This window comes from Pithys albifrons, chromosome Z (genome assembly GCF_047495875.1).
Source record: "Pithys albifrons albifrons isolate INPA30051 chromosome Z, PitAlb_v1, whole genome shotgun sequence".
Taxonomy (NCBI): domain Eukaryota; kingdom Metazoa; phylum Chordata; class Aves; order Passeriformes; family Thamnophilidae; genus Pithys; species Pithys albifrons.
Window position 1 is genome coordinate 61,029,616 of NC_092497.1, and position 11,908 is coordinate 61,041,523.

Here is an 11,908-nt window from a genome sequence, read left to right on the forward strand (position 1 = left end):
CATAAACAAACATGGTTTGCACTGCAGTTTGTCTTTAGACAAAAAGCTTCAGGAGACAGTTCATGAAATCTGTTTCCATTGCAGAATTTTTTCAGAAGAAGAAACAGAATAAAGATTCAATCATGAAAAGAGCAAACTCAGCTTTCATACTCTAAAGTCAGACTCAAGATCTGAATGCTGATGAAAGGCCAATGATGAGTAAGAAAAAGGTTTTACTTTTGTTAAAAATGTAGAAAATTTATATGTTTATTTTATATGAACAACATCTAACATGTTCATACAAGATCTAACACCTTTGTACAAGACCTAAGACATTCTACTTTCAGTAAATTTTCATTTACTAATTTCTGCTCCAAGAAAAGTTGGGTTCAGTTTGGCTCCTGCTGGAGTTGGTGGCAAAGCACACTAAAACACCTATTGTCTTCACTGGAATTGAAACCAGGTATAAAATTTCAAGTATTTCCAAATTAGGGAAAGGACTGGGTAACTTACTGTTGATTTCAGGCAGAAAAAAAAAGAAATATTATTACTAAATATATGCCTGAGGGAGAGAATTGGCTTTTGCAGGAATAGCCTAGGGACACTGGAGGCACAGACGAAGGAAACACAAGGCCATGAAGTTGTTCTTAGTAAATCTTATCCATATCAATCTGGAACAGTGAGAGAACATAGAATACTCCCCATTTTTGAAGAAAGGCAGTTTGTAGAGGTGATATTAAAGGCACTACAGTTGTCAAGCCTTAGCACAGAAGAACAAAAGACTATTCAAAATAACGCAGAATGTATGTGGTACTTTTGAAGGATACCAAAAATATATGTTTCCAAGCAAGATTCCCACAGCTTTAGAGATTGCTATGCTGCACATGAAGAACATGCACGCTGAAAAGAGAACTAAAATGTTCAGCCAACTTACACACAAAAAGAAAAGGCCTATGGGCATGTGTTTTGGAACATCTAGGTCCTGCTGAGGGATTTTAAGAGAAAAAAAATTGGAAAGAATATGGGTGAAGAAACTGATATCACTTCCAAACAAAGCAACAATATTTGATCTTTTGAACTTCAGAGCTTTATTCCATCCCAAAGATATTATTAAAAAACACCCAGTCCCTCCTCCCCTACACAAAGCAGTCAATGTAAATTAAACCTAAAAAGCTGAGGGCAAGTCAGGATATTCACACATCTCTTCAAAAGGTTCCACTACAAGGTCTTTTGGCTTTCTTCCCTTCATACACAGAGAAATGGCAATACCAGAAAGTTTTTTCAAGTATAACGATGCTGTCAATGTGCATCTCTCATTCATTTGCCCAGGACCATTTACTCCTGATCACCACTACTGAATTTGAGCTACCTCTCTCCCATGATCCCTTCTAAGGTGTCCTAATTTCCTCTGAAGGGAGATCCATGCACAGTTGTCAGGATTACTTGCTGAGTGGTCCGCTTCAAGGCACCCCGATACATACCACTTGCCCCTTACAGTCAGGCTATGACAATCAGAATTAGGGTAGTCTGAGACTCAGCTTTCTTTTGTTCTGGCATACTGGATAAACAAACCAACCATACAGACAAAAGATTGCCTGTCAGCCTGAAGCAGACTTGAAAGGACCCCCGAGGGGGAGGTCTGGTCTGTGTGAAACACAGCGCAGATGTGTCAGGCTGCTCCGCTCAGCCGAGGATGCCACGGGCTCCTTGCACTCCCACACTGTCTTCCCAGATACTACTAACACAGTCACAGGAAAACACAGGGAACGATATTCTGACAGTTCACCAGTGGGGAAAAACACTGAAAAAGCAGTGGCAGTCATGGCTTTCCAGTCCCATTTGGTTCTGACATGGGACTTCCTTTTCCTTCAACAGCCTTGATGAGATTACAGGAATTAATAAACTATAGCCATCATATGCACCATAGCAAACAGGTGACACCACCAAAGAGAATCATAACAGAGGCAGGGCCTAATGCAACATTCCTCTATATCTGGTGTTCACCAACATCAGCAAGTTTTGAAGAGGATTTAAGATATTCCCAATAGGAAGATGTGGAGAATCTGCTTTCATGTTGCATGTCATACCAGTGTTCTAAGATTGTTGCTTCTCAGAACGGGTGTCTAATCATTTGCTTTAAGTTCCAGGTCAATGCTGAACTCAATCCTCCTTCATGTTCTCAACATGCTTCCTCATTTTTATAATTCTAAATTGCTAGTTCCACCAGTTCCCTGTGGTACTCACAAATGGCATTGAAGAAAAAGTTTATTTTCCTTTATGGCCCTGAATGTAGTTCCATTCTAACAACGACTCTTGCTGTGGTATTATGGTGGGAAAAAAACTAAGCTCCATTACATTCCTTCCAGCCACCATTCATCCACCACATAGGAAAGAAGTCTGTCACAACGGTTTTTACACTGTGATACAGAGAGTATGAATAAAACTGATGAAATAAAAACAGAACTGTAACTTTTTTCCACACCTAAAGTATTTTAAAGATTAATAATAAAATAGATATTTAATATTTAATAAATAAAAAGTGGTTATTACTATAGACAGAAAATACTTTTCATAACACTACAAATAACCTGTTCTATGCATAAATGAGAACTTGCAGTGGAATACATAGTGTGTGGAAAACAGTAACAGCTCCAGTGGTTTTTATCTGGAATATCTATCCTCTGGCTCAATCCTACAAGATGATCAAGTGCCTTTAGCTCTGCAAAGTGTTAAAGCATGTGCTTGCATACATTAGTAGTCATGCCAAATTCTACCATTAATTACATAGGGAAACTACCATTTTCTGCCTTACAAACACTTTTCATGCAATTGAGATACAGAAGATCTCCCTCTTTCATTACTGAAATGCATTGTCTCACACAGCTAGAGAGTCTATCCCTCAGTGCATTCAGTTATCATTTTCCTAAGAACACAGGAAAGGTAGTAAACTGTTGAGCCATTAATTATCAAAGTGACTCTCACAACCATATACAGATTTTAGCCTCATACCTGAGACTTCCTGATAGGAGGGAGGGTTTGCCACTTGTAAGCACTTCCCTCACACCAGGCAGAATTCAAAAAAATCATGAGGATCAAGGAGAAAGAAAGGCTTCCTAAAAAAGCAATCTATACAAAACTCTGAGATTTTTAACAACCAAAATTTAACTTAACATTCCTAGTATGACAGGTTAATGGTGCACTCATCTTACTAGAGATTTCTATGCAAAAGGATCAAAAAAGCCTACATGGATATATTACATTTTGGTTGTTACTTTCAACAAAGATGATTTGTCATATCAATTCAAAGAAACTTCTGAGGTGTCTTTTTTCTGACTCTGGAAAGGTACTACTAGAGTTACCATTCACAAAAGGTCTCTTCCCTTGTCATCACAGCATTTATTTTCCTCTCTTGTTCACATTCTCAACTCTGTCTTTCTCTCTCAGTTTCTAACCTCCTCAATGCTACTGCTTTTCTCTTTCTTCCTTCACATCAACAGTGAAATTTACTGGCTGTGTGATTGCTGATGCTTGTGTTCCCTGACAGCCTCAGACAGAACCCATTTTCTTACATTTGCCTCTTAAAGCATCACTAAGTAGTTCACTTCTGACCAGTGGGACAACAGGCAAAATAAGGTATGGCATGTTTAGGATGATAATGAAATTTTAACTTCAAAAAATCACAATTTGTGGCCACAAACCAAGGAAAGCAGCTTTACATCACACATAAAGCACATTTCCCACTTGGCAGAACTTCCCCTCTTAATGCTGCAGCAAAACCAAAGGAGCAGAGCTCTCATTTTGCAATGTTTCTATTGGTTTTCCTCTTCTAAATAATAGCATGGGTTGACCCCAAGCATGTCCCTTTGACCTTAGTGCCTACAGTGTTCAACCATCCAAAACTCAGGATGCAACGGAAGAAGTGGGAACAAAAGCACAATCAATACTGAAATGACAACCTTCATTGTAAACTGTGAAATTAAATTGGTGTGCAGCAAGCACAAGATCTGATCAAAAAGGCAGTGTCTAAAATGTGCACTAAAAATACAGTCTGCAAAATTCTACCAAGATATGATTATTCACAATCAGTACCTCAGTTGTGAATAAAATACAGCTAAAGTAGCTGCTCTAACATTACAAAATTTAATTCCCTTAAGGAAAATAAATGTAAAAAAATAGAATTCACAAAGAAATAGTTTAAAAAACAACAACAACAAAAACACTGGCAAATAATATCTCATCTTTCTATCAAAAATATGGATATTAGTAATGGTGCAACATGACCAATACATAATGTCCTGTTTTCTCATATGTGTTCAATATCATCTTAGCAACAGAAATTTTACATCATGAAGTGCCATAAAACTGTAGCTTTTAAACAAAATCCTCTTTGTCAAGCACCTTTCAAATTATTCAGCCTCTTCAAGAGTTCCTCTCATATCGTGGGATAATTCTTAGCAGTTTTACTTCTCCAGGGGAAAAGTTACAATACTTCAGTTGACTTTTAGTTCAGAATTTTAATAAAGTATACTAATACTATTTAACTATACTAAATAATCTAATCTAAGAAATGTTCAAGAAAAACCAAGCTGCAGAAATCCAAAACTGTATAACAACAAAGCCTCACACATTTTACATTTGCCCTGGTTATATTATGAAATTATTGCTCAATGAAACCAGCCACACAGACCCCTCTGACAATATTATTGCTCAAACCTCAGGTTGACCAGGAGGTAACTTCATTTAGAACTTAATGGATTTCCTTCTTGTTGTCATGCTGGTTTCATTAATTTAGTTAAGTCCATCCAGGGAAAATAAAGTGTCTCAGTGTTGGTTTATTTTATGGTTATTCCATGGGGTATTCTAAATTACTGGTCTCATCTGTTAAGATAGTGCTAAAATTAGTCTTCTACTTCAAATATTTGACAGTAATTTTTGAGGAGCAGTTAATAGCAAGGTTTGTGGGCCTTCTTTTTAATTTCATTCTTTTTAAACTACAACTGTGCACTATTTAGTCCATTTTTAGAGAACTGAAATAGTGCAAAATTTCACACACACCATCTGGAGCTCAATGTGCAATCAGATGACTATTTTATACCCATAACAGAAATTTAAGAAAGAATAGTATCTTCCTGATATGGAAGGGCTATGGAGTATCGATTTACATTTTTGTTAACATTTGTTTTGGTTAAAGGCAATCCTTAGATGCAGCATATCTACAACACCAAAGAAGAAAATATGTACTTATTTACACTTGGAATTTGATGTTACCTGTTTTGTTTTCCTGCTGCTATTCAAAATGCACACATAACAGAAAACTGTTGGTTTATAACAAAAACAAATTACAAGGTTGAACAAGGTTTAGATTGTGTCATTTTAATCAATTCACTTTTATTAACTATTCTTTTCAAAACAATATTCTGAATATCTAGAAGAATCTGCTTTGAAATATTAATCAATCAACACCAAAGAGGGCAAAGGAAAGATATGATTAAATACGCTTGAATTTTGATATTACAGTTTAGTAATTACTGTAGGTGGTAAAGTACCACAGGTGGAAAGTAAATGCAACCTACCATTAAAAAGAGCTTTAAGATTTCTGAAGTAGTGCAACAACACAATTGAGAAAATTTCTCACAGAAAGATATTTTCCATTTTAGTAAAATGTAGAAGAATAAACCAGCAGAAATCACTTTCACAAAGAATACATTATATATTCACACAGCAAATTACTACCAATTTGACTTTTAATTCCAACTCTCAATTAAAATAATTAACACAATGTTAGAACTTCTCTGTTCATACTATTCTATTTCCTGATGAAAAGTGCATTCATTAAGCATCTTCACAAGTTAAAAATTAAAAAAAAATAGGACACCATAATTCCTATATTGACTCCTTGGTGTCCCTGGGGCTAAATTAGTGAACGCCACAAAAAAAGTGAACCCCCCACTTTAGGTATATACTACAATTTGAAGGTGTGAAGACTGAAACTTCTCAGCTTCACCAACGTGTGGGGAAAAAAAAAGAATAAAAATAACCAGAAAAATCCCCAGAAAACTTTCTAAGAATCAGTATTTTTATCTATTTCTATAGATCACACAATGAATCTTACTGTCAATTATTCCATAGACACCTCAAAAATATGTATCCTATTCTGATGAACCCACTCATAGATTTACATACCCAATTTTTTAACACAGTTCCTAACATCAGTCACTCACTGATGTCACTCAATTTCAGGTGAGAGGTGCAGGGGGAGGGTTTGAGGCAGGAAGGTATTTTTAAGCCACACTGAGATGCTGAAGCCTCCTTGTAGATACTTGGATCTCATTTTGTTAAACCATCATAAAGAAAAATCTGAAAAGCCACACACTCATTGAAGATTAAGTATCTTATACAGAGATTTGACCTGCAAGTGTAGCTTACAAACCATAAAATGCACTCCCATATACAAGGATACTTATGGAGTGCCAGAAAGCCTTGTATCACAGAAGTACCAGTGAAAACCTTAACACAGCAGGTATGTGGTATGGTGGCCAGAATATTACTATCAAATGGTACTACCTAATAAAATGACAGAATATATATTGTAAACAGAGTCTTCCAGGAAGAACTAGTGTATCCTTCATATTCCTCACTTGTCTTCTAACAAAATATTACTGTTGGCCCATTACACGTCAATCTAAATGGGACATAAAAACAGTGCTCAGAGAGGAATTTCAAGGAATACTTCAAAAGTGCAATGACCAGATGGCTGAAGACTAATTAAACAGTTTCTTCCCTGGAGAAGTAGCCAGTATTTTTTGACATCTTTATTCCAACCAAAGAGATGCAAACAGAAAGCAGAGAAAGTTCACAATATTTTTATCTTCTTCATTAAAAAAAAAACAATAATTGCCTTAAACACTGTTTCAAAGAGGTGGAGGGGAACCAAAAAAAAAGTTGTTAAATTCCTGTTACATACACATTACAGGATGACCACTCTTTCTGAGCTGATCACAAGAAGGTTTCATAGCACTATTTTCTAAGAACCCATGGAAGTTTTCTTAACCTCCACCAAAGAGTTTGTGCAATAAGGCACTCCAAAATCATTCTCGGAGGACAACTACTCCAATTCTTAACAGAATCAAAATATGTAATGTCCACAACCTACCAGTCAGGGATCATGTCAAAACACTACAAGCATATCTTGTGACATACCACAAAAATGTCTAAATTATTGTTTAATCTAGGTGAAGGCAAGTCAAAGTATCAGTCCTGGAAAAGTGATTATTTTTCAATTGGCAAGTGATTCTTACTATATTTGTAGCAAAGATCTGTTAAAAACCCATTTCTTAATTGAAAACTTCAACATCCTTTTTAGAAGAAAAAACTGTTCCAATCTGAGGCCATGCATCTTGATTATACAAACTGTACTAGAACCTAGTGACAAGCTTCTTTCATTCCAATATTGTTTGAACTAACAACTGTCATCACTTTATAGTCTCAAAATCTCTCCCTTCCAAAATATCTCTTCTAATGTACTGCAGGAAAACATGAAGATTAAGACTATGAGGCATCTGATGGCCTTTCCTAATTTTATCATCTTGCTATAAACCTCAGTGCTGGAGAGCCAGCTTCCACATTTAAGGTGCTCTGACCTTAAACCATAAAGACATAAATGGAGAAGAGCAGGGCAGTGCTGGTAACAGTGAGAAAACAGGGGAAAAACAAACAAACAAACAAAACTATGAGAATCCTACCTCAGTTTGGGGAACTACAAGGAAGAGATGATGACAAACCCCTCCAGACAGCATGACCCATGCAGAATGGTCAGCTGCTACCAGCCTAATAGGGCTGAGAACTTTTTCCTGGCTCAGATGTTGACCTGTTGCACAACATTGCAGAAGTCACTCAGACTCTTCATCTCAGTTTCCCCACTTGGAGGCATTAAAAAAACAATCCTTTCCTTTCCGTAACAACCTCTTTGAAGTCCACAGAGAAAGGTATCCCTAAACTGCACTCAAAGTCTTAGTCTTGTATCACCTTTGCTCATTGTTTTTTAGTGTCAAGTACAATTTAAAGCCCAAAGTAGTATGAAGAATGTGTTAATTAAAAAAATTCACATTTTGATGTGGATAGTTGCTCTCAAGCACAGCAAGCCAGAAATAACCACTATAAAAGCTAAGCAAGGCATTTTCAAAACCACAGGTCAGTTTGGAGACAAGTCTCTATTTCATGATGTAGTTCCAATTCACTGAAGAAACAAGCTTTCCTAGGACTTCTACAGGCGTGGAGCTCAGCCTTCCACCCTTCCAAGCAAGTAGGACTATATCCATTAATATCAAGCAAGTACATAGACAGTAAATAGCTACTGAGCTGTGGTTTTTATGTCTAGCAGACACACATCTGCATGGGAGAAAAGAACAAAGTTTCTCCTACAACCATTTAAAAATTCTGCTCATGCAATAGTTCAAGATTTGTGTTTTCTGTGTAGTTGTGAACCAAATAAAAAGTGAAGAAGACAAAAGAAAGATCACATTCAGAATCTGAAGTTCTAAGGAAACCTTTGTTTAAAAATAAAATACATAAGAACATTTGCAATCTACATATAGGTGCCAAAGCTGAAATTCCAATTAAAAGAAAAAAAAACCACACACACAAGACTCTGCTTTTAGATATGCAGGTGTTAACAAAAGAGTTATAATAAAATGTTCATATTTCAAGGTTGAAGTGCCAAATGACAGAGCATGACAGATTTTACATTTTGTTTTAGTAAGAAACAATAATAAAATTTCCTTGGAAAGCCATAGAATAAAAACAACAGAAGTGTTGAGCAGTTCCTTGAGCAGTTTAAAATGACAGAAGCCAGGACTCAGTTGAAAAAGACAGTTCTGCCCTCCTTCAGCCGTGAAGTGGACCAGGGCACTAATCCAGCTGAATACTAACCCAGTAAAAGGCAAACCAGTGGTTACCCTTCAGCTGGACATGTGCTGCTCTTCACGCGCAGCTGCACAAACACTTTTGCAAGTACAAAGGCAAAGGAGAACACAATGGTGGAAACCACTGACTAGGAGAGAGCTATGCAGTTCCTCTCTTTAGGTTTACAAAGGCTCATGGAGCTACAGTACTGGGGTGTGGCTTCACATTATACAACTTTAATCTTGCGCGGGGGCAAGGGGTGGGAGAACCAAACCAAAACCAAACCCCAGGCTGCTGTGAAAGGGAGATTTTCCTTTCCCTCAGGTTTCCCTGCTATGCAGTCTCAGCATCAAAATGTTAAAAAACTACTACTTCTCTTGTCAGATCCACATACTGCTCCAACTCAGTCTATGACTGCTCTGTGGTTGGATTCAAGCAGGTGGAAGGGATGAAATATTTAGCATTATACCACATTCAGATCACACTAAGAATGGCAGGAAACCACACCCTCATATGTTAAGCTAAACAGTTCTCAACACTGCAAGTCACACATTCTTGAAAAGAAGTTACATCTTCAGACCCTTTCTTTCCCATGGGACATTAATTTTTATTAGACATTGTATAAACCCTGCACTTTCAGGGTTTAGATTCATTAAACTAGCCATAGGACTATCTTTGCAGATTACTTTTCTGCAACTGCACATTTATTGGCAATAAAAGCACATATGCATACATAACACACATACCCACATCTGTGCAGGTAAGGTTTTTCAGAAGTGTCTAAACTTAGACTTCAAAGACCCTACATAGGTTCTGAATTTCAGCATCACAGTGATTTGCTTACTCCTCTGTGCTAAGCATGGATTTATGAGCCTATTTGCAGACAGTTGATTCAGCAAAGCCTGAAAATTCTCTGTACATGCAGACCTGGTGACACCACAGTTTACAGTTAAAAATACATTTTTGAAATTGATTGGCCCTTTCCAACAAAAAATTTTAGAAGAACTAATTTTGTTTGTTTGTTTTTTGGTTTCGGTTGGTTTTTTTCCCCTGAATTCAACACTGAAACCACGTTCTTACATAGCTAATAAATTCAAGTTCCCGGCTTTTCAAACAAGGGCTTCGTGTGTCTGAGACATGCGACTTGCTGTCATCAGGCTTAACTAAACAGGACCAAGTTTAAGGGCCTTTAGAAAAATCTCAGTTTTTACATGCGCTGTCAGGGCTCATTAGCGCTTGGCAGATGACTACTTTGAAGAGTTCATCCTCGCCGAGGTTGCTGCAGCAGCGCCAGAGCTGTTCGCACCGACCGGGCGACGGGACACGGGGACGGGGACGCGGCTGGACCTTCACCCTCCGCTCGGGAGCTGCTGCTCGCCCAGCCCCGGGGGCGGCTCCCGCTCCGCACCGCTGCCACCGGCCTCTCCCGGGAGAGAGCGCGTCCCAGAGCGGGCACGGCAGGGAGTCCAGGGCAGAGGGAGCGGGGGGTGACTCAACACGGGCGCGCAACAGCCGCCTCCTCCTTCGTTTCTTGTAGCAGGTACAGAACAATACCTGTGGTGCCGAGCGTCCTAAGTGCCGCGGGGTGGTCGGCACCTGCTCGCTTCAATGAGTATCTTGATGTAAAAGCCCCCCAAAATCCACGTCTGCCCCACCGACACGCGTCACACCGATCCCTCTGTCCTTTACGAGATCATGAGGAAAGTTACGACGTTATCTTTTCGCCCCCTCGGAACCCCTTTTTCCTACTGCCGCTCCCTTCCCTGCTATCGCAGCGCAGTCGGGAGGTAGCCCCGAACGGGAGCTCTACCCGGGAGGCTCCACGCATCGCATTCCGCAGCCCCGCTGGCGTCCTTACCTTGATGCCCTGCTGCTGCGTGGTCAGGGTCAGCTTGGACTCGTCCAGGAGCAAAACTTCGCAGTAGAATTCCTCCGGGACCGCGCAGAAACAGCCCATGCCTGCTACGATGGCCGGGGGACGGGGTGGGGAGGCGAGGAGAGCCCCGGAGCGGCGGCGGAGCGGGAGTGGGCGCAGGCGGGTCTGGGCCGCGCCCGGCTCCGCGGATGGAGCCCGGCGGCTCCTTAGGGCGCAGCGCCCGGCCCCGCGGGGCGGCCCGCCGCCATCCCGCGGAACAGCCTGGACTGGGGGTGCCGGGCGCTCCCTGTGGGAAACGGGAGAAAAGACCGGCGGCTTTTTTTAGGAAGGATCCCACGGCACAGCCGCGCCCGGCTGTCACGGCGGCTCCCCCGCCGCTGCCGCCCCGGGGAGGTACCGAGCCGCCCACCCGGCCCGTCCCCCGCCCCGTCCACCGCCCCGTCCACGCACGTTTCCGCGCCTACTCTTTGTGTGTTGGAGCGGGCGCCGGGGGAGCCCCTCCGCCGCCGCAACCCCGGGGGGCCAGGGGTGGTCTCCGCCCGGCGAGCGCGGTACCTCCGGGTGCGGACCCTGCGGGGCGGCAGTGGCCACAGGCTACCTCCGGCCGCGCTGGGAGGGCGCCCGCAGCCGCTCGCCTCCTCCCCGTCGGGGGCGGAGGGATAAAGGGGAGCGCCGGGAGCCGGGAGCGACCCAGCACCCGGGCAGCCGCCGGCCGCCTCCTGCCGGCCGCCGGGCACGGCTCCCCCGGGCACGGCTTCCCCGGGCATGCCTCCCCCCGGGCACGACTCCCCCGGGCGCGACTTCCCTCGGTCGGGCGGGACAAGGGTTGCGGCGGCTCTGGGACGCAGAGGGGCCGCAGCACCTGCCAGGCCGAGGAGGCGCCCGTGGGTTGCTTCGTGCCCGCCCGGCACCGGCAACGCGCCGCATCCCTCGGCATCCTATCGGCATTCCAGGTGCGAGGCCAGACCCTCGCTGCCCTGTCCCTGAGCTCAGCCGGTGGGGCGCGGACGATGGTCCCGGCCCTCGCCGCCCGTCCCGAGGGGTTCGCCGTGGTCTCCCGCTGTCCGTGGCAGCACCGACGGCTGCGGGCTGGGCCGGCTTCGCTCCACGGAGGGCATCAGATTCTGGGAACGGGTTTTGTCTCCGTGCTTC

General features: G+C 42.1%; 1 protein-coding gene across 3 annotated transcripts in view; it reads right to left on the reverse strand.

Moving 5' to 3' along the window:
- Positions 1 to 11,349, reverse strand: part of EPB41L4A (erythrocyte membrane protein band 4.1 like 4A) — a 130,601-nt gene extending 119,252 nt beyond the window's left edge. For 2 of the 3 annotated variants that reach the window (XM_071580057.1, XM_071580055.1), the window contains exons 1-2: positions 11,207 to 11,349; positions 10,739 to 11,042 (exon numbers count right to left, since the gene is read on the reverse strand). In XM_071580057.1, the coding sequence (XP_071436158.1) occupies positions 10,739 to 10,837 (99 nt within the window). In that variant the 5' untranslated portion in view covers positions 10,838 to 11,042; positions 11,207 to 11,349. The remainder of the gene's footprint in view (positions 1 to 10,738; positions 11,043 to 11,206) is intronic. The other variant, XM_071580056.1, reaches the window with a different exon arrangement.
- Between the last annotated feature and the right edge of the window lie 559 nt (positions 11,350 to 11,908).